The 27,660-nt window shown below is 40.0% G+C and overlaps 1 protein-coding gene across 2 annotated transcripts in view; it reads right to left on the bottom strand.

The window, feature by feature from the left end:
- The window catches only part of GK (glycerol kinase), a 46,149-nt gene extending 19,644 nt beyond the window's left edge, over window positions 1–26,505 (bottom strand). Inside the window, exons 1-12 of one of the 2 annotated variants that reach the window (XM_067545066.1) lie at window positions 26,321–26,505; window positions 16,456–16,529; window positions 15,568–15,674; window positions 14,975–15,052; window positions 13,922–14,001; window positions 12,970–13,107; window positions 12,332–12,441; window positions 11,614–11,680; window positions 7,516–7,551; window positions 6,803–6,870; window positions 1,565–1,607; window positions 394–474 (exon numbers count right to left, since the gene is read on the bottom strand). In XM_067545066.1, the coding sequence (XP_067401167.1) occupies window positions 394–474; window positions 1,565–1,607; window positions 6,803–6,870; window positions 7,516–7,551; window positions 11,614–11,680; window positions 12,332–12,441; window positions 12,970–13,107; window positions 13,922–14,001; window positions 14,975–15,052; window positions 15,568–15,674; window positions 16,456–16,529; window positions 26,321–26,398 (960 nt within the window). In that variant the 5' untranslated portion in view covers window positions 26,399–26,505. The remainder of the gene's footprint in view (window positions 1–393; window positions 475–1,564; window positions 1,608–6,802; window positions 6,871–7,515; window positions 7,552–11,613; window positions 11,681–12,331; window positions 12,442–12,969; window positions 13,108–13,921; window positions 14,002–14,974; window positions 15,053–15,567; window positions 15,675–16,455; window positions 16,530–26,320) is intronic. The other variant, XM_067545067.1, reaches the window with a different exon arrangement.
- Window positions 26,506–27,660: the final 1,155 nt, after the last annotated feature.

Here is a 27,660-nt window from a genome sequence, read left to right as displayed (position 1 = left end):
AACCTTTATTTCGATGAATAGTTCCACTGACTTCAGAGCAACTACTCAGGTGGCCTAGTGTTTGGAGGATCAAAATTTAAGAACACAGAGCCTATCAACTGGTTTGGTAGAGGCTCCTTCTCTTTAAGAACATAAAACCACAGCATTAGAATGAGATTTGACAAAGCAATACCTAGTTACCCTTGCCCTGCCCTTAGGAAAATAAGTGAAGATAACTGGTTTAAAGAATGGAATGGAATCTTAGGACTTCCTCTTATTTTTTCCTTTTAGTTTACTGTATGAATATGTGGTCTGTCATAAGGCTGGAAACATTTTGACATCATTATGGTTTTTGTGCACAGAGAATGGGGTCAAAAAGAGGGGAGGAGGGGGGCAACTGTCACATATACTTACTTCTAGCGCATAACATACAGGTTTGTCTCTGCCCAGTTTGTAAGCCACTGTGGTCAGAAGGCCATGTTCAGACAATACAGGCTAAAAAATAAAATATGGAAAACCCATGAACTGCTTGAACTGGAAGAGTCAGGAGTCACATTTCGAAGAGGAATTACTGCATAAAGCACTAAGATATTCAAATTAGAAGGGGAGTTCCTTAATGAGAAAGGAGAAAAAACAAAACCTTCAGTAAAACAAGTTCAAGAAATTAAATTAGCAAATGTTTTAACACAGTTCCCAAACTGCAGCCCATGGAAAACTGGTGCTCCTGCTCATTTCTACAAGCTTCAGCAGGCCTCCAGGGTCTTCACTGCAAAGAAGAACCTGGAGGCCTGCAGAAGCAGCTGGTAACAAGGAGCAGACTCAAGTTTAGCTGCCTCTGAGCTGCCAGGCACTAAGAAGAAAGGAATTTCCAAGAAAACAGAGGGAAGTAGTCAAAAAGTACAGTTAAGGGAGCAGAAGAGGAGCAGATGGCAAGGGGAACAGGCAACCAGCAGGCAGAGAAATATGTAGATGGAGGCAGAAAAGCATATGTGAAAGAACAGGGTGAGATTATGAAAGTTTGACATATCCCTTTTTAGCAAGTTAGGAGCCAGTAACCAAGGAAATGGAGCCTCGCCAAGCCACATGTTGAATTAAGTGTTGCTTTCTAGTCTTGTAGATTAGAAGACGCCCTTTTTTCCTCAGAAGTGTGTAGGAACTACATTAGCAACTTTTAAGGAAGTTAGAATAGGAAAAACTGGTTTTAAAGCGGTACTTTGCAGAAGTTATTTTAAATGACTGATGTTTGTACTCATGCGCTGTCTTGTTAAGCAAGTGAACTATTTTCCTTTTAGATCCTTCACATATTCAATTATCTGCTCTCTACCACCATTTGTTCTACATTATAAAATTTAAGCTAAACTCACTTAATTTCATGCACCTTATAAACTTTATGACCTTGCACGAAAGAAAAATATATTCCAAAAAAATCAAAGGGGATGAGAAGGAAATCAAGTGAACCGAGAGATACCCGATAGGAAAACGTCTGAAGGGCTTATGGAACAAAATTTGCTTATTTAGCAAGAGAATCAATTTGATTGAGAAATACATACTCCTAAGAACGCTATTTCCATTTCAAGCAACCAACCTTTTGACCTGTATTGCAAAGCAAGAAACATCCTGTTCCATACCTGTAGTGGAAAAAGACATAAGATGGTAATTTAGAAAAAGAAAATAATGAACCAGGAACAGAAGATAGACATCTGACGCCCATTTATCAGAGTTGTTAAGGGCATGTCATAATAAGGCAACTTAGCATAGCAAAACACCTCCACCATCTTACAATTAATCTAGGAGTAACTTGTAAAATGAGCTTTATAAAAATCTTAGTTGAAGTCTATCTCCAACTTTTAAGTGAGCAATTAAGGAAGAAGGACAGTTTTCAGAACTTGTAATAGGAAGAGTAATTTTAAGACTATAGCTGGTTGTCAAGAAGGCTAATAGCATACTGGGCTGCATTAGGAGGAGCATTGCCAGCAGGTCACGGGAAGTGATTATTCCCCTCTATTCGGCATTGGTAAGGCCGCATTTAGAGTATTGTGTCCGGTTTTGGGCCCCCCACTACAAAAAGGATGTAGACAAGTTGGAGAGAGTACAGCGGAGGGCAACAAAAATGATTAGGGGGCTGGAGCACAGGACTTATGAGGAGAGGCTAAGGAAACTGGGCCTGTTTAGTCTGCAAAAGCAAAGAATGAGGGGGGATTTGATAGCAGCCTTTAACTACTTGAAAGGGGGTTCCAGGGAGGATGGAGCTAAGCTGTTCTCAATGGTAGTAGATGACAGAACAAGGAGCAACGGTCTCAAGTTGCAGTTGGGGAGGTCTAGGTTGGACATTAGGAAAAAGTTTTTCACTAGGAGGGTGGTGAAGCACTGGAACGGGTTACCTAGGGAGGTGGTGGAATCTTCATCTTTAGAGGTTTTTAAGCTGAGGCTTGACAAAGCCCTGGCTGGGATGATATAGCTGAGGTTAGTCCTGCTTTGAGAGCAGGGGGTTGGACTAGATGACCTCCTGAGGTCCCTTCCAACTCTAATATTCTATGATTCTAAGAGACTTTCACTAGAGAGAACATTTCCAGAAACACCACACAATAGGAGGGGAACATTTTCAAACTCTAAGAAAATATGAAGCTGCCAAACATGTTTACAAAAACTCAGAATAAAGTACAGTAGGTTATCATGTGTAATTAAAAACCACAGTGAGAAATTCCTTTCTAACAAACATGCAGGCAAGAGGCTAGCTTAAAATAGTGAGGCATGAAGTATTTCAGAGGTATATTTTGACAAAAAAATTGATATGTGCATATGAGACAAGTAAAATGCATCTGGAAAAGAAAATATTACTTTTAGTCTCTGCATCTGTAAAAAAAGCTCTTGCAGGTTAAAAAATTATTTTGTCAGTTATGCAGATCATTTTGTGTTCCATTAAAGTAGAAGACAGTTAAATGTTAATTTAGGATATAAACAGGTGGTAAAATGGAGGTTACTAAGCAAAGTACATTGATTAATAGGCAACTAACTGTGAGCACAATTTCTTATACTTTGTCAAAAACCTATTTGGTATGACAGGACCCGGACCCAAGCCCACACAACCCTAGCAGGTCAAGTCATTTTTCCAACTAGGGATGTAAAATACTAAACGGTTAAATGGTTAACCAATAAGTATTCATCTTACCATTAAGACTAAATACTTATCAGTTAACCCCCTCTCAGGATCCATGGTGACAGAGGCGGCTGCGCTGCTGCCAGGGAGGCCAAGGCCCTGGTGCAGGCGTGGCTGAACGCTGCGCTGCGGAACACTGGGGACCACAGATCTGAGATAGGGGTCCCCCGTGGAGCCGGGCTTGGGGCCCTAACCAGAAGCTGAGGGGAGGAATGTGGGGAACGCAAAACTATAATCGGTTAAATGGTTAACAGATACAATTTTAATAGTTTAAACAGTTACCTTTTCTAACCAATATTTACATCCCTATTTCCAACCTGACCCCAACCCATCCCCCTGAACCTGAGGCAGCATCACTGCCACCTCCTGCCTAAGGATCAGCTCTCCTCCTCCTGCCTGTGGTGTCAATGCAGTGGCAGCTGCATGCACCATGCCCGTTGCCATTCACCACCCACTTCCGGTGTGTACGTACGTACTGCGCATACTTCCTCTGCAGTGCACATGACCGCAGCAAGGTGACGGCAGCCAGCAGGAGCTGGGCATGAAGCTGCCCCTGCGCTGACCTGACCGGGTGCAGTCGTTTCCCACCCAACCCAGTTCTGACGCTTCTAGTCAGATCCCATCAGGTTTCAGGTTTATTTTGCATGTACCCATTTGTTCAGTGAAGCACCCAAGCATGTGTGCGTGCGAGATAGGATGCTTAACTGAGCAATGACAACTGAGCACTGAATTATTCATCTGCTGAATGTTTAATTACACTTCCATGTATACTTAAGATATGTTTTAAAAAATGTACTTCTCCAATTTAACTGACCAGCTACTCTACCACAGAACAAGGTTGAGAGCTAAAAATGTCCTAATATTTCTGGCCTTCAGATAAATGCTCCATCCAAAAAGGAATCCTTCCTTCCAGTCTAGCATGCTGGCTGAGCATTGAAATGCTTCTTGCCGTTCATGCTTACACTGTAATCCTACCACACTCCAGCACCTGTGTTTGTTGTGCTCCGGCCACTCAATTTAAGAAGGGAGATTTTATAAACTTTCAGATTTTGCCAGACACACCACTATATCCCAGGGATACTTCCAATTTGATTTATTTCCTTGTAGTAAAAATTTGGAGCTATCAAGTTTCAGTGTGTTCAGTATTTTAAACTGAGCCCAAACCAGCATGATCTACCTACCTACCAACCACAAGCCAGTATAATAGACCACGTCCACCATAGTAAGGACTACCAGCTTTTTGTTTAAAGCTTGACTCTAAGGGTATGTCTACATTTAGGCTGGGAGATGATACCCCCAGCTCAGAGAGATGTACCCATGCTAGCTGTCCTCAAGCTAAAACAGCAGTGTGAGCATGGCAGCACAGGCGGTGGGTGGGGCAAGCCACCCAATCACGTTCCCAGGAGCGCCAAGTGGGACTGTACTCAGGGCAGCTAGCCCAAGTGGCTGCCTACGCTGCCTGACCCCCTTTGTGAGCTGGGATATGTGGGGGCCTCTGCCCATCTCCTGGAATCTGACCCTTTCCCACATCTCTCTCATGGGAGCTGAGTTCTAATGGGCTTGTCCCCCTCTGCCTTCTCTCTCTAACACTAGGAAAAACAAAACACTAGGAAAACAAATAGCAAAAAGCTTCATTAACCTACAGTTAAGATTGTTCAGAGACACTCTGGAAGAGCACCAGCTGAAGTCAGCAAAACTCAAACTTGAGGAAACCAAGAAATACTGAGTTAAGGTAAATGTCCACGCAACCTGAACTCTGCCCCCCTGGAGCTGACAACAGTCACTGGGAAGTATCTGCATTCACTCTGTGTTAGATGTAGCTGACTGAAAGGTGATGACCAATTGGAGTAGCTTTGAAGAGATTTTTTTTATTGTGATAGGAGGTGATCAAGGTGATTTGCCCTCGGGGTGTGTCTGTGTGACAGCCCCCTCTCTGATCTTGGTGTGTGTGATCTCAAAGGAAAGAGGGAAATATATATGATACTAAGAGTTCCTGGTCAACTAGAAGAGGGAGTGCAAATTTTTAAGGGATCCCATACGGTAGATATATGCACAATTACATTTACCAGAAGGTGGTATATGAGATATCTACCAACTGCCAGTAGCCAACTGGTTGTCATAAGCATTGCAAAATTTATGTATGTATATTTAAGGAAGTATGTATCTGTATTGAAAATTATGTTCAGAAGGTATGAGAATTATGGCAGGTCACCAGAAGGTGATAAATATGCTCCTGTCAGATAAATATCTCTTCCCTCCTATCCCCACCTCTGGCTGGTCACGTGCCTATTGTGCGCTGTCTGTTTCACAATGGAGGTCTATTTACAATTTGAGCTGAATTCACAATCTCTTGACAAACAATTGACAAGAAAGGGGCACACAGTAAAACACAACCAACAGGAGAGGCATCCTGTTTATGAGTAAGAACAATAGGGTTTTTTTTTTTTGGGGGGGGGGGGGGGGGGGGGGGAGGAGCGGTGGATAATAACTGGAGGTACAGGGAAACACCCTGGATGTTTTACACTGAGGAGACAAGCTAGGAGGCTTGTCTCATGAATGACTATCACAGCCAAGCTTGGCTGTATATGCTGGAAGGATTTTGGGTGCACTTTTCCCTATAAGTCATGACAGTAGCTAGTTAAATCAGTCTAGGTACTAGAATGCCTCCTATTTTATACGTAACTGTTTGTTTCCAATATTTACATTTGCTACCACTTGAATCTCTAACTCTGTTAAATAAACTTTTACTTGTTTTCACTTTAGACTTACATTAAGTGTTGTGTGTTCAGCAGAGCAGTGATCTGAGGTGTACCTGGTAAGCTGCGAATCTGGGAATATGAGCATCCAGTGGATGCTCCAGGGAGACACTCCGAGGTTGGCACATGCCTATCGCTAGCCTACAGAAGGACAGTGGAGCCTGTGTAGGCTGAGAGGAAAGCACTTGTGTTGCCCATGGCCGGCGGAGGCAGGGACAGACAGGATTTGCTCATGTTAAGAGCAGGTAGTATCGAGGCGCTTCAGAACCCTGGGAAGCATCACAACATGTAACCTTGGGAGATCCAGTATGCCTCCTTTCAGTGCTGCATTGTGCAGACAGTGTCACTAGCAGAGTATGGAATGGTCTGGGGACTGTCGGCAGTTAGGTCGTAGATGAGTAGTCGGAGAGTCTAATGATGGGCAGTACTTGATGGTATTGTGTTCATAAGAATGAAGAGGCTGAAATGGTACATTAGGTTCTGTGGTCTTTCTGTGGAATAGGTTAAGTGTAGGACAGGCATAGGTAGCTACTATTCAGTGCAAGGCAAAAGCAGAGTACACACACATGAGCTTATTGAGGCACTGCTCAGAGAGGGCGGAGTTGACGTTGCATGGGCATGTACTTTAACTCAGTGTTTCCTGGTTTTCACAAGTATGAGTTTTGCTGAACTAGACATTCTGGAAGGGCATGAGCTATTGCTGGGCAGCCTTAACAGAGAGTTTAATTTTTTTGCCATTTAATATCTTTTTAAAAAGGAAAAAGAGCAAGAAAGGACAGCAGAATTGCAGACGTGTTCACAAACTGCTAATGTTTAGCAGTATAAGCTTATCCAGCTTTTTTTCCCCCTACCTTCAGCACTGGACAAAGATGACCTAGTAATAGCTTTCAATATTGTTGTGCTAACTTACGTATTTTTTGCTTGTCCATCCTTGAAACACATTTGTCCAACTAGAGCAGCAGACTGGTCACCCAAGCACTGTAAGGACAAAGAAGTGCATATGAATCACTGTGTAACAATAAATTTAAATCAATTTCTTCTAGGCCTAAAATCCCAATTGATTTGGGTCAAGTGTATACAATGTAAGTGAAAAGGTAGTGAACACAGGTGCAGTATTCGTGTATATTCGTTCCTTCTCCCCTCTACTGAAACTGCCAACAAAAAGTGACAATTAGTGCCACTAGCTATGGTAGCAATTAATTTGCTAAGTGTGATGAAGTGCAACATTCGCATGAGTTTGACATTACTGGTTAAATTCTCAGCTCACTTCAACATTTGTGCATGCAGATATGGTAGTTATATAGGTAGCTTTCATTTTCTGATTAGTTATCCTTTTATGATGTTTGCTTATTGTGAAAGGTCCAAAATTTCCCTGGGACTATTTGTGAGACTTAAATTGCTAACACACTTGTTTTCATGACTGGGTCTTAATTCAGTAATTTACAATGGTCTTCGTTATTAGTGTAAGTTAGCAAGTATATTGTACTTGTTTAAAATGAATGAATTTTGTTGCAAATATAAATCAATTTTCTAAAATAATCAGTTTATTTTAAGTTGTATTTTGAGGCCTCTCCATGCAGAATCAAGTCCTCATGCCAGAATTCAAACTGGAGAAGAACTCACCCCAGAAATTGGCACACCTGTCAGGGCTCCGGATTTCTGGCAAAATACAGAAAGACAAACTTCAGTTTGCTTGCTTTATCAATTATTGCAACATTTAAGCAATAAAGGAAAGACATTTTCCAGTTTTTTGTTTTTTTTTAAAACAGAGCTATGCATGCTTCAGCTGTGGACAGAAACAGTTGCAGCAAAGAGCCCTTATATACGTAACTTAAAAGCGAGGCATGTCACTGCCATTTCAAAAGACTGCCTTTAAAAATAAAAAAAGTTAATATTTAAAAGAAAAAAAACTGTACTTTGACTAAACAGTTTCAACAATACTGAAAATGTGTCTCTTGGCACACGCTACGTATTATGCTGAAGAAGCCAGCTTGCAACAATGCTTTTCCTTTCGCTCAGAGGCGCTGCACAAAAACATTGTAACCCTCTTCTGCTTGCTTGTGTTTTTACACTTTTTCATTTTACTATCAATGCCATATGGGGTGATAATTATCATGGATAAAAATGGCATTTACAGATCAACCCAGTCAGCCCACCAATTTTGAGATAAAGATCTTTCCGCTCTCAGGAACCCAAAAAGTGTCCTTGAGATCCACATTACTTGATCCAGCTCCCACAGACTTCAATAAATGCTAGATCACATTTTTAAATATGGCCAACAGATATGTAGCAGTCAGACAGCTCTCCACTGGCTGTGCAACTAAAATTCAAGAGTAGAATTTCTCAAGATAAAAGGTTAATTTTCTTAAACTTTTGTAAACTGTCTCTAGAACAGCCTCCAGCTAAAAAAAAAGACTTGTTTTTTAGAAGACCAAAAGACCCTGATAGAATGGAAGATGCTGAGAATACTGGCAGATTAAGAGTTAAATACAAAGGCTGCCTCAATTTAGTAAAAACAAAGGAGAAAAATGTATGCAGGCAAGAACATTACCATGCCATAATGCCACCAGCTATAAAGGGTGGCAGTTATGCAGTAAATATCCTTCCTTCTCCCACACAACCATAAGGTGCCAGATTCAGTGCACAGTTTGTCCAAAGGCTGGCCCTGGAAAACAGTGTGCTTCAGAGAACCGCAGTGTACCCATGAAGGAGAAACTGACTCCTTTCTACCACTTTTTCTGAGCCCTTCAATGGTGATAAAATTGTTTGATGATGATGATGATGAATTGGAGGATGAAGGGAGAGGATGCACTGGCACAGAGACAATGTCACAATATGGTTTCCTATGCTTTTAGCACACCGTTGCCTTTCAGAGACGTAATGGAGTTTATAACAGTTTGTGGCACCTGGCTGTTTGTCATACGGAGCACATAAACAAGGCCATGAGACAACCAGAGAGCCCAGATACACCACAAAGCCTCCCTGAGGCTTTGATCACCCATTCCACAGGCAGATAATACTACCCTTCCTCAACACCCAGGAATCTTCATTACCTAGATTGGTTCACTTTCTCCTTAATTCCCTTTTGCTCTTATGTCACCAGAAAATAACCTGCTCAGAGCATGTCTACAGTATAGACATTAGAGTAGCAACTGTGCCACTGTTGCATCAATGCTTTCTACAGCGACAGAAGGCATTTTGCCACCCAAGTAGGTAATTCACCTCCCTGAGTGGATTCTTCTGCTGACCCAGGCACATCTACATCAGGAGTCAGGTCAGCTTAACTATGGAACTCATCCATGTGAATGTCTCATATTCTTGATTGACATAGCTAGGTTTTAAATGTAAACCAAGGCTCAAATCTGATCTTGAGAGGGACTGGATTCTTGAAAAGGAAAATGCACTCTACTGTCAATGGCTGGTTGCTACTGGGACTTAAGGGGAAGTTGAAGGAATAACTAGAGAGACAATCACAGTAATAAAGCTAGAAATTCAGAACCAGAAGAGCAACATTCCCCATGGCTTCCTCCCCTCTGTACAACACAAGGGGAGAGCATGGAGGTGAAGTGATGCCTTTAATTTAAGGGATCCAGCAGGTCCTAGTGCTTACAAATGAAATTTGGAACCCTACAGCAACATGGTTTGAATTTGTGTGCACAGGATCTCTGCTTAATCCATCAAATCTAAAACCAAAACAATAAATAGCAAGATTCATGCATTTACTCCATATCCAAAGATAGAGGAATCCAGAACCCAGTTTTAGTAGTTAGTTTTCCATATACAGTTAAAATAAAAAGCAATCTTATACAAATAAGAAACAGAACATGATTTGTGGTATGCTAGCATGTAGCCTATAACAATAAGGTTCAATTATATACTACAAATGCAAGACAGGCATTTTCCTATAACAAGTGATTATGATAGGTGATTTAACAAATAAGCAACAACAGAAGTCTCATTTTAAGAGCACACAGTGTTTTCAATCTAAGCAACATCCCCCCGTGTGCTAGAAAGATTTTTCAGCTGTATTCCTGTAAATGACCACAGGAACCAGTACCTGTCCTACTAAAATATAATCTTTGCTTTTATTAACTAGTAGGTTCTTTCTAGAGCTGTGATGATGCATTTTCAGTGAAGCCATGCATAAGACATGACAGTGCATTTCCAATTAGGAAATATCAGTAATTTCCTTAACTCCCAGTTTAACTGATTGGGGTTTTTGGTTGTTTAAATAAATTTAATATTAAACTAACATTACAAACCTTCATTCTATTACATTGAAATATCACGTGTTGTTCTCGTCACAAAGCCAGACATATCTGTTTCTCTTTATAGATGTGAAATTTTCATAAAATTTTCAAATTTTATGCAAAAATACTAATAAAGCTGGTCACTTAACTGCAATGTCTGAAACTGGAGATGCTAGCTGGAATTGTTAAGTTTTACAAATGTTATTTTGCATACCTCTAAGTAAATGGAAATGCACTGTATCTGAACAGAATGGATGAGACATAACTTGTGGACAGCCTAATGAAAGCCTCTACTCACCAGACTAGGGCACATTTTCTACAGTCAGCAAGAAAAAAAAAAGTAGGTAGGAAGGGGAAAGACAAAAAAGTTCATAATCAGCTATCCTGTCATATCCCATGAACTACTTCATCTCTTCTTCCGGCTGTTGCATTGGTTCAAGACAGAGTACAATTCATGCTGATCTGACCCCTTCAAATTAGAAGAAGCCAATTAAGATTCCTAGCTGCATACACATTTAGAGCCTGGCTTTTTTAAAAAAATAAATAAAATAAAAAAAAAATCAAAAAAAAAAAAATCTACATTTGGCTTGTTATATCTGAAAGTGTTTTAAGAGCAATCCAGAATCTTTTTCTGGAGCACAGATAAAAGGACACATTTCAAACAAAATAAGCTCCCAGTAGGTAAAGAGATCAACATACAGGATCCTGTTCTGCAGCCTTTATCCAGTGATGAAGGTATCACAATGTTACTAAATTCTGCAATACAGCACTGCCTCTTTTCAACCGCATGACCACCTTCAGGAGTCACTCCTGGTGGAAAGTCTCTGCAGGTGCTCTAAAACCAGTTTGATCACAAACATCAGCAATACTCCAACATGTTTTTGTAACTGAAACTTTGCAGACACATTAGCAGTTACAATTCACTTCTCAAAAGGAAGCAAACCAAGATGGCACCTGCATTTCTTCCAACTCCCACAGAACCTTACCAAATCCTTATTCGATCCCACAGGGATGCAACATTGAATAGGATTTATTCAGCATTTCTTCTGCCAGTAAAACTCACATGGACGCCTCCCATTCAAGGAGCACGAGATGGTGACCCCAGGAAAGGTACTGTTTGAAGCTGGTTTATTACTTTTAATCTGCTGTTTATAGATTAATTCACCAGTTACTTACCAAAATTTCGTAAGTAGTTCACAGTAAGAATCAGATTTTTTACTAGTCTTAAAAAAACCCTTCCAACTCAATTTGACACTCATCAAGGAAGATTCTGCTGTTATCGGCCATTATCTTAATTTGACATGCTATTAAAAAGGTTATCAGATGCTGACATCTGATTCATGCTGCTTGATAAAACAACCCACGTTGTTCTAGAAAGATAAAGCAAGCTAATGGCTCTCTTAAATCATCATAAAGTCCTTCAATCCATCCCCCAATAGCTATATCTGAGAGTAAATTTAAGAAAACATACCATCAACCCATAAATTTCAGAGGAACTCCGCACTTTTGGCAGTATTTCCATAGGAACATCAAAAAAACTGAAAATAAAAATAAATATTTTGCACTTAGTTGAGCTGGATTAACATGGAAATATTTTTTCACTTTCTACTTTGAGACAAATTGAAACATAATGCTAAGGGAACTTTGATGACCATATCTCAGACCATGAACTCATGTCTTTCCAAATAAGATGTGGGAAGGCATTGGATAAAGGACTGAGAAATTTTGAGTTATGAAGCAATATCTGCCTTTCTGGGCATTTTATAGACAGATCCAAATCAATTTTTACATTTGGAAAAATCATTCCTATTTTGAAATAAAAGAAAGTGAATACATGCTGGAGTAGAATTTAAGTTTAAGTTTAAAGCAATGAGAGTACTTTGCACTATTCTTGTGTAATATGCCGAAGCACTAGCCTGGTAACTTAGAAATGAAAGGCATACTATTCATATTGAATTATTTCTGTGCACCAAGTTTTCAATATAGAAGGGCACTAGGATCTGGTCTCTCTTCATTAATACATAACTACTGAATAAACCTTAGAACTAATCGTTCTTATTAGTCACAGATGTGACCAGACAAGCATTGACAGAAGATTCTTACTTTGAACAGCACAATTAGTGTTTATCTTTACACATTGTTGACTAATACAGCTATTTCAATAGATCTAAATGAAAAATTAGGCTTACTGGCAGAGTTCAGAATCCCACGTCAAGGAATGAATGTTGAACAACATTGTTCTACTGGCATTGGTTACATCTGTACAATGAACACCTCCATTCTTCCCACCTGTCAAACTCTAGAAAAAGCAACCAACAATATTAGTAAAAACAAAATATTAGTCAACAGATCAAACAAAATAATCCAGTTACAGCCCAATCAGTAACAGGGGAAGGCTTAAAAAGCCACAGTTTAATAGTCAGCTTTATAGTTAGCAAAATTGAAAACATGGAAGTATTCTGAGAAATATAGTTTTTCTGTACGCTTGAGATATGTTGGGAACTTTGATATCTTAGCAATAAGTGAATGAAGAGCTAGACAATGATGTCCATAATGACAGAATATATAAAAACGGATTATAAAGGTTACCAGTCTAAATTTTTATGTAAGTTTTAATTTCTCCTCCACCCATTTGTTCTAAGGCAGCTGATTTTTTTTTCAACTTAACTTTTGCTTGTAGCCACACAAGTGCTGAGGAAATTCAACAACAGGTATATTTTTCTTATGTAACTTCCAGAGAATGCCTTTATCAACACTTGGTACAAAGATGGACAATGAAAATCTGTTCTACAAAGAAGTTTTTAAAAAAGAAATCATATATACATACCCATATAAGCCATGAATCAATGGTACCAAACATTGCTCGCCCATCATGAACAGCTTGCCTGATCTCTTCCACGTTATCTAGGAGCCACCGAAGTTTTACCGCACTGAAATACGTGCTAAGTGGAAGGCCAGTCCTAGTCTGCAAAATTAAGAATCATTTAGGACATGCCAATGAGTTAATCCTCTCCAGTGACTATTGTACTTGTCTATGAAGTTAGGGGAAGAGAAAGGAAAGTGAAGATTCTTGATTTAAACCTTATTGTTTTTATTTCTTTTATAAAGATTAAGCATTCCCAATACTGTAAAACCCACACACAGGAAAACCAAAGACAAACATGTCTATGAATAAAGATCACAACAACTAATCAGTTTACAGTTCAAAGATCTTCCACGTGGCAATGAGATACAGGCATATACAGATGTCATATCTTGTTTACGATAGCTGCCTATGATCGGACAGCAAATACGGATGTTGAAATGAGCAAGGTGACACAGAAAGGATGAACTTTCAGCTACATTTGTATCTTTATAGACAAGCAAGCTCATATGCTGGTTCACTGACCTGCTCCTACCAGGTGTGCCTATAGTACAAAGGAACAGAACATCATTTGGCAAGCACACAGCCACCAGGTTAAAAATTGAATGTGAAAGGAAGAGGACTCTTGTGAAACAGCTTCTCAGCTCTCAAATTAGCCATATTAAATTAATGCTAAAAATTAAAGGTTATTCTAATAATGTAGATTTAATATGATAAACATAGGATGGGAAAGTGGATTAAAGACAGGATCCTATTCTAGTAGAAGCCTAACTCTGAGTTTAGTGGTTTTTGTGCATTTCAGGCAGGTGTCTGGTACATAATACCCAAGACTCAGAGAATCACTAAATACACAGAGAATTTTTGGAAGTCTTAATTTAAAGCATTACTAACTGGATATTCTAGAAAAACTCCTTACCTTAAAAAAGGACTTATTTTTCCCTGGAATTCTTTTAAGAAGCCTCTCAACTGTTGGCTGGGTTCTCAGGTCAAGCCACACTACAAGCCAAAATAGAGCACGTACACAAAACATTTATAATAATGCAACCACCGTTTGCTATTTGTAATAGCCAAAGAACAGTGCAACTGTATAGCTTCTGCTAAAATTGATGAAGTCCTTAATGTCAGGAAACTGACACTAACTTTTTTTTTAGTAAAGAAAAAGTTGACAGGAAAGAAATACTCTCGTGTATTTCTGTATCATTGTAAAAGCCCTAGAATAGAAAGGTAACCTCATAGTATTTGCAAGGCTAACTGGTCCGTAATATCACAACATGACTTTCTACAAAGAGAGGCTACCAAGAATATATTTTGGGTTTTCTCAGTCTATTCGTAAACAATACAGAGGTCAAACAAGTCAGTAACAATACTTAAAAGTTTACCAGAAAACCGATGCCATTCAACTAGAAAGCTTACAGTAAATAATAGGTTGATTATTTACTATTTCTGTGTGAAAGCTGAACTACAGCAGTAAATAGCGTTAAAGAATTACTGATGCAAAACTTTATTTAACAAAGTTTTAAACTTTAAACTTAAAAGTTTTAAATGCTTGAACATTAAACACAAAAAGCTATTTGGAAGGAAGAACTTAAATCCCCACTCTCAAAGCAATGCCAAGTTCAGGTTTCTGAAAGTTCTTAGGATCCTTTAAATCTACAACAAAAGACAAAAACTGTGAACTTTCTATTTTGCTGAAACCCCATTAAAAGATTTAAATTAAGTTGTGAAGTGATAGCTCATCTGATAGAACATTTAACTAGGATATTTTTCTGTATAATCACAGCATCAGTGGTTGCAAGCACGCACTTTTGGGAAAGGACACCAAAAACTGTCATTATTATTAGTAAGGTCTAACAAGATTTATATGGGATTTCTAAAAATCTGTCAGCACAACTGCAGCAAGTCTATACTGAAAGGAAGAGTATTAAGCTTTAAGAAGATATATGTACCAGTTAGGCACAGTCATACATACCAATAGCATCGTAGAGAGGTTCTCCAGTTGTCTTATCCCAAACCACAGTTGTCTCTCTCTGATTGCTGACTCCAACAGCTGGAGGACAAACAAAGGAAAAAAGTACATTTTAAGGGTTTGGGGTTAAGGGGAGGGAGGAAAGAAAAGGAAGCAAATGGGAGATAAAAACTTTTTGGCTTATGCCTTTTACATTCCTGGTATACTACTTTTCTATCATTTCAAAAATTTAACCCTGCTCTACATCCCTTATTCTTCTATTTGATGTTCACAAACTGACACAAAGAAACTAAAGTTTTGTAATAGCAGGCACTACAATAGAATGTGATCAGTATTTCATCCATTAGCTGCCTAACCTCTTTGCAATCCCTGGAGAGAGAATTTGGCAAATCCCTGTCTATTTGGCAAAACAGTGCACTGATAATAAGTGGCAGCAATAACTTATTTCCCCAACATGCAGAGCTTTTTTTGACATGGGGCTAGATCCTGCTTCCTTTCTAATCACTAACTTCATTACTAGAGGACCTGACTTTTCCCAATCCCCAAAGTTTGTTCTGAAAAAGCAGCTAGTTACACTTAAGAAACTGCAACAATACCTTTTATGTTGGTGATGTCTATGTTCAGCTGGTTCAATTTCTCACACGTTTTCTCCACACATTCATAAACTGATTGCAAGATTTCCTTTGGATCTTGCTCCACCCATCTTTAACAAATACCAGACAGCAATCAAAACAGAAGCAAAAACTTGAGGCAGATGTTACATTTATGGAGAGCTGAATAAGAATTCTAAGATCATTCTACGGAATCACATGCTCACACTATTGAAGAAGAGTATCAAAAAAATTAACTCAACAAGTTTTTCCCTCTAATCAACTTGATTCCAAGTCAGAATGACCAAGCTTATTCTGCATCATATAGGAAGTTTTTGATTAATCAAGCAGCCTGATAGATTGAATAGTCAGTTTACCTTTATAGAGCAAAAGTCAATGTCGATATTTCAAAATCTAAAGAGGCTTTTTCCTATCTTCTACAGATATATGTACAATGCCTCAATACAGAGGGGGGAAGAGACTAGGAATAAACACCAGGTGAACAATGTACAGCAAATTTAGCGCTAGAGAGTAAGTTGTGTGGACTTTATAGGTGAAATTGAAGAATGTAAATGCAGGTAAGTCGGTCAAGAGAATGAGTAGTTTTAGCATTTTAAGTGAGACTGGACAGTGAAAGAGAGAATGGGTAAGTGATTTAGGAAGCAAATAAGATTTCCACTGGTTCATACAAAGGAGGGTGGAGTTTATTTGTGAGTTTTTTGGGTTTTTTTTAAAAAGGATCTGTTACATTATTCTTTCCTACCACATTTAAGCATTTGCATATTCTTAACAGATTACTTACTGACCTCAGTTGTAATTATGCATACATAGATCATATTAAATAGGCTTTTGCCATGTTGAAAGTATTGAATAGAAGACATATAGAGCTCATACCCTTCTTTAGGGAATTTCTGTTTTATTTCTACTTGATGGTGACTCAAGAGCTCTGCTGTTTTCGCATTAAAAACCTGCAAATAAAAGGATACAGAATAAATAAACGTATGCCCCCGGGACTAGAAAACCGTATATGAGGAGACAAAAAATGACAGCACATTACATTTCCATTGGGCAATTACAGGCCTGTGTGTAAAGTTACAACCACTAAGTCATGTTAGATGTTATAGATGCTTTCCTTGTCCCCCACCTATGCCAAAAAAAAATAAAAATAAAAAAATTCCCAAACCTGGTTTGGATACTTATTTTTAATTTATGTGGAAGAGAATTTTTTTTTTTTTTTTGGGGGGGGGGGGAGGGGGGAAGACACGGATGACGCCTGACCTCTACCTTCATTTTTAACTCCTCTCCACCAAAATAAACAAATGGACACCACAACTTTAAAAGTAGCTTTGCTGCTAGATATTGTGGACTGTGACCTTTTAAGAGGTTTAAGAAACAAGTTTTGCAGCAGCTAAGACATCCAGATCCCCAGCTCCTGGAGGATCTCTGTAGGTTTTAACTACAAGACTCCCAACTTCATGATTAATATTCAGACAACAGGAGATAAAGACCTTCCTTGGATTTTCTCAGTTTCAATGGATTCCCTTTTGAGAAGGACCAACATGTCCTACCTCGTCAGAAATAGGATAATTTAGATCTTTTCTTCAAGTATCCCTGTCTCCTGAATTTACTAAGTGACTTATGTTAGAGTCAGATTCGGAGGATGAAATGATTGATGAGAAGAGCTTTGAGGCTCTGATGCACCTCTAGCTTTATTGTGAGACACCGCCCCTGATCTTTAAAAAAAAAAAAAAAAAAAAAATTACCTTGGCCTTATATCTCCTCTAGGAATTTGGAAGAGGGAGAGAAAGAACAGAGAAGGAATCTGGACTAGAGACTGCAGAAGTGGCCATATCTTGAAGTGTGAAGGGGAAAGAGCAACCTGTTCCTGAACATGTGAGGGCGGAGCTCATGAAAAGCCTGGCCAGAAAAAATTCACTGGAGCAACATGGTGTAATTTATGAGGAGGAGAATTGCTATGGCCTGTAAAAACCTGACTCTGGATGCTCTGTTTAATTGGAGTGGAGGAAGCAGAACGAAAAACTTTAACAGCTACTAATGAACAGATGCAGAAAGGTCAGAACAAACCAGAGGCTATGCCTCGTATCAGAGGCTCTGTGCAGCAGGGAGAGGGAGATGATAGAAAAAAAGATGAAGGCCCACAGGTTAAGTCCTCTGTGGAATGAGTGCAAAAGAAGCTGCAGTCAGTCCACAGATCTCCTGCAGGGAGCCTGCAAGGGAGAGCTCTCCAATATGAACAGGAGTAGATGGGTACAGGGAAGGTATGCCAATGTCACCGACCATTAGTCCTGAGGACCTTTTGCAACATCTCTATCGCTACACAAAAATAAGGAGAAGAGGAAGCAGCAACATGTAAGTCCAGAGTTTCAAGCTGGATCAGTGGAATGGGTCTATTGCTATGATTTAAGTTGTTATATGCTCCCCAGTACACTAACATTTTAACTGAGAACAGAAGATTGCTTCCAAGGCAAATAGCTAGTCAAGAAAGTGATAAAGTGATTTCATTTCTGCACTATCCAGAGTGATAAATTTAAGCTCAGACTCATTTCTGCTGTGATGCTACAGAACACAGCTAGTTGTTAGCTTATCTGGTAGTTATGTGGCATGCACATCTAGGTTATACAAAAGAGTACTATGTTTATGTCATCCTTCCTCTCTGCTCCATCTACCCATCTGTGTTTCATCCAGCCATTCAGTCTTGGCATTTAGTTAGACTAAATTCTTCAGGACAGTGCCTGTCTATACTATATGTTTTTACAGCGCCTACCATCAGGACTTCTTGCTGCCATGACAATGTAAATAATCAGTTCCTCAGTGCACATATCCAACTTAAATTAATGACCACAAGGGCTTGCATCTGTACATCAAGAGGAAAGAGATACTGAGACTTTTTTCTTTTCTTAATGTCAGAAGCTTAGTAACAAAACCATGTGCTAAGACGTTCTTTCACCAAGATCGTACTTCTTACAACACACACACGTTTTGGCACATAAGCAACATTCATAGTCACATATGCACTCCCAGATGGAGGACGGAATATTTCTGACTGTCTTTCAGCTCAGAAAGACGTTGGCACAAATGGGTGAAGTCACTCAGACAGCCTAATGGCAGCACATTTTAAACTAGGCCAAGCTTTCACTCCCAAGCCAACAAGGGCCGAAGCACTGGGGAGGCAAGTGCAATCATCCCCATTTCTCCAGCCTTGGTGTTGGTTCTTACATAACTATTTACCCCCAACAGGTCGCTATAATCAAGTGGGACAAATTCTCAATATAAACCCTCCACCATTGCAATCAAATATATATATATACATATATATATATATATATATATATATATATATATATATATATATATATATATATTATATCGTATATATATATATATATATATATATATATATATATATATATATATATCTATATATATATATATATATATATATATATACACACATATATATACACACACACACACACACACACACACACACACAGTACAACTGTCGTAACGCTGACAGAGCAGAACTGGGTAAGTGTTCCCTCTATTCTCTTTAGGTGCATTCAATTTACTTCTAGCACCATCTCAACCAAAGCAGCAGACATTGCCTTTACCACAAATCAAGAGAGATCAAAAACTAAATGAAAAGAATCCACTCCTATATAGCAATGCTAACCTCCTAACACGTGGACCAAAAACAAAACATGAGTTAGACACTAAACCAATACCTAAAAAACAAGTAACTAAGTAGAAAAAAACAATCTAGACTTTGACAAAATTTGTTCTGATATCACTGATGCAGGCAAGCAAGATTTGGGAAAGGGAAGCCAAAAATAAGACCAGGTTTTTGAGATTGTTTTCTCCTCACACCCCAATTCATTTCCCCTCCCTCGCTGATTCCATCTCAAGATACAGATACTCTCTCAGTCTCAGGCAAGAGCAATCAAAGTCCATTTTGGCCTGACTGTGCTCCTAGCAGCCATACAAAACTTGTTACCACTTGACTTCCTCAGTTATTTTGCAATACATAGACTTATGCTGGGAAATGAATGAGCAAATATGTGATGACGCCTACATTGAACTCCATTACAGCATTTTGGCACCAAAGGTATGAATAAGAATACAGAAGCAGCAAAAACTCTTGCACAAAGAGTAAATCAAAATCTTTGCATTCAGAAGTGAAAGGTAACAAGTGAGTGAGAGAACAAACTGGTCAGCTATAATTTTATTACTGTATTTGTCATTTTGCTTACAGAGACTATTGGTTTAGCACCTGCCAACCTGGTTTGCTACTCTTGATGCAATACATGGCATTAAATGAAGGCAGAGAAAAAGATGAATGAAACCATGCACTAACACGATATAAGGAAAATAGCTTCAGAGCCATTGCAATGTAATAGGTTTACAGTACAACATGACATTAACATACACATCTTGCATGGTATATTGCAAAAAAAAAAAAAAACCCCAAACATTGGCACATTACATCCCAGAGGCCAAGAGAGTTGCCAGCAACACTTGCGCAGTCCGGGGGGGCTACCTTGTAGTTATGGCAGTCAGCCCAAAGTTGCCAGCGACCATTGTGGCATGCATCACAGCTCTGCCTTCCCAGCAGATGCCCGGCACTGAGATTCACGTGGGACCAGCTATTGTAACAGCCCAACAGAAAGTCTGTGGTGAGGAAATTCTCCCCAGCCCTTTGTAGGATTACTTACAGCCTCTACATGCCGTAAAAAAGCTTGGCTCAATCTAACTGCTTCAGCCAGGAATAAATGACATGCGGACAAAGATTCAAGTCACCTTGAACTTGTGGCTTGACTATGTTATAGACAATATCAAACAGATATTTAAAATGCTAGGTCTTGAGATAAAGTTGAACCCCAGATTTTGGGAAGGTTGGGGTTAGATTGTATAGGGGACAGTAACCACCATATGGAGGAAAGACTATTGAACTCCTCCTATCCACCTATGTGGAACATCTGATAAAACATTACACTATTGAAATGCCAATGTAACATCTGCCTGATGAATTCTGTAAGATCTTTCAAACCAGGATTACAGAAAAACTGAGGAAAGATTACGAGACAAGGGGAGGGATGTGACATAGGCTGAGTAGCTGGAAGGATAAGAGGCAAATATTCCTTACAGTGAATAAAGTTTACCATTTTTAGACTGTCTCTAACGATGACCTCTAAGTAGTGTCAAACAAAGCTAGCTGTTTGGTATGTCATTTTTTTTTTTTTTAATTTGATTCTCCTTGCTACTCTGAAAAGTTTTGGTTTTACATTAAACCAGTTTTGTTGGGTTTAAGTTGTGCCTCAGGTTGTTTGGGAACTGCACAAAGGCCATCCCAAAGGAGAAAACAAAACCCTCATAAAAACTTAATCATCAGCCTCTCAGAAAAGGATGTTTGGAGCCTAAAATGCACAGGATTATTTGTAAGAAGAGGATGGACTAAAAAGCTCTCTCCCATGAACTATTGCTTCCAGGGCTGCCACTCAACAGACACAAAAGAAGTTCCTACTGAAAGGATGAAAACGGAGTTTAAGGGACGAAAGGTGACAGTCTGCAATTGTGAAGTATTTTACTTACAAGGAAAAATAAAGTAATTGTCAAGACATATCACAACATACCAGTTAGAATATCTGCCACATTTTAATTTTCTTAAGTCTTTTCTGGTTTGCTAGACTCATATAAATTCTGCCTTGCTCTAAGAAGTTAAATGACCCTACTTACTCTTGTCAGATAATTAACAATGAGGTCACTTTAGTTACTGGAAGTCAAGTTTCTCTTAACTAGATGCAATTTTTGGTCGCTCAAAGGAAGACCGTTTACAGTTTGACGCAATGTTACCTTAAGTGTGCATTATATAAATATTAACACAGAACAAAAGTTCTATTGTTAACACCAGCTCTCTTTTAAAGTGAGTAAGTGGCAGTATGATAGACTTAGAACCTGCAGTAACTGATTTAGTCACAACACAAGCAAAAGCAGCCTAGTTTCTCTGCTCTACCCAGCCAAAGTGCCTCAACACTTACACAACAGGACCCTCTCTGTAACGGAGATGGAAGTTCAGTCTTGATGGCCATCAATCCTTGGCCTCTCTAAAACTGCCAAAAATTGTGCCAATTAGTGATGATTAATGTTGGTAGCTTTGTGCTGTTGACACCAGTACAATGCGAAGACAATGAAACTCAGTATAGTTCTCTGTCAAATGCCAGATTCTTCGGGTGATTAGTTATATACCGGAGCCAGATTTTAATCCATCTAGGAGCATTTGTTTTGTCTATCTAATTTTTCGTCCATGCTTTGAGATGCCATTTAGTAGTATTCAGGGGGTTTAAATGCAATGTAGGATTCACATACATTTTTCTCACTCATCCAAGAAAGAGAATTGCCCAGAACTTTAATTCCATGACCATGTCTTTACTCCTGACCGAGAGCAAATATCGCTTGAAAGTTACCCAGAATCACATGGCCACAGTAATATTCACACTGCTGCTACAAGAGGTTCTGTATGAATAATAGGCATGAGCAAGGTAAAGTAACTGTTACCTTCTACTGAGATGGATAAAACAGACACAAAGAGAAAATGGAAAACATAAGTGTTAGAGAAAAACATACATACATGAAAAGGAAAACATGCCTAGAAGCCAAGACAATAAGGTGGACAGACAGGTAAGAAGAGGCTAGATATAATGAAAAACAGAAGAAGGGAACACTAGATTTGTAATTTTAGACAGGTACTTGAAACATTTCCCTGCTAAAGTGGTATGTTCCCTCAGCACAGTCTCCTCCCATTAGTGTTATTTCTGTTCTGTGTGTACTCATTTATTGTGAGTGAATGGTGTGGTAGGGGGCAGATCCTGTTATACTCTTTCCACCTTGCTGGTGTTTGAGTTAACTCTTTATCACTGAGATAAAATGAGACCTCTTGGCATTCAAGTTCAGAGCACTTTTTATTTTTGTAATATGTCAATTACACTGGGTATTTTAAGAGAAAAGTAACTTTTTGCAATTTATTAAGTTATAAAAAGAATTAACAGTGGTTGTAGGTACTATGCCCAGTAGATACTGTATCTTCCTGGAAATTTACAAATCACATTTTTTGTTTAAAAAAAAAATATTATCCTCTTCCTTATTTGTGTTTATAATACAACCTTACAAGGGAGAAAGCTGGTCTGACTATATACAAAATGCTGTCAAAGGCACAAATTTAAAAACAAACTAGACCTATTCTCTAATCCCTATAGTTAAAGTAACCTTATATGTTACTTATAACTACTGTAGATTAAAAAAGGTAATTTTGAAGTTGGAAGCGTCTCTTAGTTTACTCAAAAGGGACTCATGCCAAATAAATTCACCAGTACAAATAAAGCAGACAATCTAATTTCAAGTGTTAACATTTTTCCATCCTTTTCATTTTCCTAGTTGGCACATGCAAGGTAGCTATGTGTATTGCCACTACAAGTGCCATTCCTCAGCTGCCAGTCTGAAATTCCTCTCCACCCCCAGATCTTATTTTGTCATTTGACAATTCTATAAGGGAAAGTGTAAGGGGAAATAACTTTCACCTAGGTCAAGAAGACGCTCAATTCCAGACCAGCGTCTTTCTCCTGCAACTCAGCTACACGGAATACCACTCAGCTACCACCATATAGGTGGTTTTCTTTTTTGGCAACCTGCAAGAACAATATTTTTTCCCCCAGTATGTTATTGTGTGCATTTTTGGCAGCACTTGGCATATAGTAAGTTTCTTTAACTCCCTGTGTGGTTAGTTTCCATTGTCTGTTTAGTCTATTATGGTATTTGATTGTCCAACACTCTTCTGCTCTGTTGATCAGAAACAAAACATTTATAGGCAATTTACATAATTCAAGTCTCATTCCTACTCACAAAATTATGCTGAGTCCTCAATTTTTGCATAAGATCACCAGTGAGAGTCAATGGAAGCTGTGCATGCAGTATGGGAAGGTTGAATGAAGGCCACACTGAAAGGTCTGGAACTTCCATTGAGATTAAACTAGTTTATTTAATTATTAAATAATCCACTAACTCATTTTTACAGTTCCCTTCTCTACCATTCAGTTTCACTCACTGCTCTGGGAAACAAGCTGACAACCAATTCTGGGGAAATAAGATGACAATCAATTCCAGTAATCACCCTCCCAGATAACTCTCCAAACACAAAAACAGGAACATCCACTTTTCAATGCTACAAAAACCTCTTCCACAAGTGTAATGGTAGGGGTATGACCCACAAAAAAACCGTAATTTTATGTTAAGGCTTTAAATAAATATCACAGCACATACGCTATGTAAAGAAACATTGTTCATAAACCCCTGGGCCTAGGATAACAGGACAAGTTATAGATATATGGGATTTGTTAATATTTTGTTTCTTTGTTTATAATAAAAAAATCATACACTGATGGTATTAGTGAACCTCAATTATACCTTCCAATTTAATATGAGCAGACTTAAGTTTTAGATACAAAACTATGCATTTCTTCAAATAAATACTGGAAATAAAATATTTTTAGGGAATGCTGAGGGAAGGGAATATTTCTCCAAGTATAAAGATGAAATATGTATTATATTATTTTAAATATTTCTGTAACTGCAAAATGGCATTTCAAAAAAATGTAGGGCACCCCTTCCCCAGCTCCTGGCTGCTAAAGCACCTCTACCTCTTCCCTTTGCAAGACTCCCTAATTCCCCAAAAGGCTACTCTATTCTTCCCATCCACTCCAGCTCAGCCTTTCCATATCTACAGGGGTGGTTATAGAGCACACACCCAGCAATGAAGAAACAAGAATGACCCATTCGCTTATTTTGCTTCTAATGTCCTATGTTTAAGAGTACTTTAGTTGTGGAGGTAGCCTGTTTTGGAAGTAGCATAAAAAGCTCAATGAATATACAAAACCAGTTATAAAAGTCAACATTTCTCTATGTTATGAGTATACCCCCTCCAGACACCCTTCATGTGGTGCTTCTCAATGGGGGAGATGATTAAAAAAAACAAACTCACATAGAACGAGACATGCTTATCATCATCCCACCACACTGATTAATGTTTTAGCACTTTCACTTTTTTGGAAGTAGAGTGAGAAGGGGGCTTATTTGTCTTCTTAAGACCTCAGTTCTGCAATTTGATTTACAAGTATGAACCCCCACATCCTTGCTACACCTCATTTATCGCAATACAGCTCAAACTAGTTTATTCAATGTAGGACTAAGGTATTTAAATTTTTGAGGGCAGGAACCATTTCTTCTTCTGTGTTTGCGTACTTAGCACACTTCTGTAACCAGAAGCAAAAACAGAACAGGCTTTTTAAACAAATAAAATAAAATGACCATTCTGGCCATAAGCTTTGTGCACTAGGTTTCAGAACAAAAATACAGTCAATTAAGCTGTGCTGCATATCGGGGCTTTTAAATGGTGATCTTTATAACTTGAGTACCTATCAAAGACCCATAGTCTGTAAAAACTTACACGTGCTTAAACTTTATGCACTGTCAAGTCCATTTAAGTCACTAGAACTTCTTACAGTGTGTAAAGTTAAGTGTATGCTAAGTTTTTGAGGAATTGTGACCTACCTTGACATTAGCAGGAGTCATTCATACAGACAGAAACAGGCTTCAGGGAGGCAGTGCAGCTGAGTCACTATACTATTTTACACTATCCATCATCACTAACTTTAAGGCAAGCAATGGGACCATATTCTCCACTGCTTAGGCACCTGGTTTACTTATTTCACATCCACACATGCTGACTGGGTGCACAGTGGATGTAAACTACCCCAGATCAGAAAAGTAACGTTTTGTACATGTGTAAGAACCAACTCAAGGTGCAATACAGCAGCAGAGAATCAGAGCCATGGAGAGAAATCCTGGATCTACTGAACTCAGTAGTAAAACTCCTAGTGGATTCAATGGTGCACTTTACACTTAGACTGAATCCATAGGACCTAGAGCTCACATGGTCTCACAGGGCTAAAAACTGCAATGTAGCCTTCAGGCTCAGGCTGGACTCCAGACTCCGAAACACCTCAAAAGAGGAGGGTTTCAGAGCCCAGGCTCCAGCCAAGCCCGAATGTCTACACTACAATTTTTAGCACTGGAGCCTGACCCCCATGAACCAAGTCAACTGACCCAGGCTCCGAGACTCACTTATTGCAGTGCTGATGAGTGTTTCCAAACCCACACTTGATCACCTCCACTGCACTAGGAACCTGGGTTTACAATTGCTGGACCCAGATCTCACAGCCCTGCTGCACTATGCAGAGTAACTCAGGCCTGTGGAGTGACAGGGTTTGGACCCAAGTCCCAGAGGAACCCAGGCTCTGACCCACCCCTAAGCAGGCACCCGAGACCATAGGTCCCCGAGTCAGACTGATTTGTGTGTAGACGGAAGAGAGAATTTAGCTTCAAACCGGAGTCGGAGCCAGGGCACAGTGTGGACACACCCAAGCCAGGCCAGGCTACCACGCTGCGCATCAGAGGCGCTGCTCACCAGCTCCCCACGCCCACGGGCCGGACAGTGGGTCTCAGCACAGATCCCTTACCGGGGGCAGCCCCTGCGACGGGTCTAGAGGCGCAGGGGACACAGCAGCAGAGGGCAGAGCCAGGGGACACCGCACCGGCCCGTCCCGGCTCCGCTGGCCGGCGCCTTGCGCCCACCCCAAGGGCAACGCGCCGCCCCAGCAGCACCCAGGAGCCGGCGCCGCGGCTGACTCACCAGGAAGCGCGTGGAGCTGGTGCCCTGGTCGATGGAACCCACCAGCGGCCCCAGCACCACCCGGTCCGACGCAGCCATGAGAGCCGGTCGCGAGCCGCGTCTCCTAGGCGACCCTGGCCGGGGACTGCAAGGCAGAGCCCTCTCTCCCCACTTCAGCTCGCGCGCGCTCCGTGCGCCTGCCGGCAGTGCCTGCGTAACGTAACCGGCGCGTGGTGGAGGCTCCCTTAGCTAAGGGGGCGGAGCCAGGGAGCGGGAAGGGGGCGCTGGCCGACGCGCTACACCGCCGCGGCCAATCAGCGCGCGGGGCGCGGAGGTAGCGAGACGCCGGGTACTGCCCAAAGTTCGAGGTGGGATTGAGCTTCCGCCTGCGCCAGCACTAGTACTGGAGGTCACGCGCTGCAGCCCAGACAGCTGCGTCTGGGTGTGGGTCTTGTGCAAGTTCCAGCTGGTGGCAGAGCCCAGAGGGGAGGGGGCGGGGCCAAACTGGGTCGGGGAGGGAAAATGCAGGAGGTGTGATATCTCTCTCTAATGTGATATACTCCCTGCCTATTTCTCTTTCTGCAAAGCACCTCCCAGCCACCCTTTCTTTTCCAATAGCTGTGCGACCCTCATTGGGATTCAAGCCAAGAAGGCTTTCAAAGAAAGTTGGATCCTTTACAACAGTATTTCGTTTCCTATAGGACAAAAAACAAGTCTCATTTTCATATGTTGCTTAGGAGCTGGAAACACCCCATGATGGTGGTCTGAGTGGAGGCCAAAAGACCCACCCTCTCTAAGTAATCCCCATCTTATCCCATTGTAGGTGTACCCAGCCAGCCATATTGCACAGCTGCATAAAGCTTAACACACATGGCTCTGTGACTATAAAAGAATTACAAAGCAAGATGTCCTACTTTTCTGGCTCCAGTGGGTTAAATGAAGCCTCATGGAACCTGGTGGGCATAACTGCTGCCCTTCATTTAATATAGTTGTAAGAAGCCATTAAGCACATTATGGAAACAGGTAGCTGAAACAGTAGGGTCTGAAACTACTTGGTCCTGAATTTTGGCTTACTGCTCAGGTCAGAAAGGAGTAAAATTTTACTTGATTTGTAACATTACCACCCTCACCAACCAAGCAGTCAAAAATCCTTACTCAGGCTTCCCAAAATCATGAAATTGTCTTAGAAATCATTAGATTTAAAAATAATAAAAATTGAGTTCTTTTTATCTGGTTTCTGAGCCCTTTAGGTTTTATGTTTTTGAGTCTTTCTCAGCAGGGCTAGAAACCGTTTTAAATGAAAACTGGAATTCTCTTACAATCTCTTGCTTCCAACAGCTTGGACTTTAAGAAAAACATAG

The sequence above is a fragment of the Emydura macquarii genome, unplaced genomic scaffold, assembly GCF_026122565.2.
Source record: "Emydura macquarii macquarii isolate MOO-44397 ecotype Brisbane River unplaced genomic scaffold, CSIRO-AGI_Emac_v2 contig_1043, whole genome shotgun sequence".
Lineage (NCBI taxonomy): Eukaryota > Metazoa > Chordata > Testudines > Chelidae > Emydura > Emydura macquarii.
Note: the sequence above shows the minus strand (reverse complement) of the source record. Positions and strands in the feature narration are given on the sequence as shown.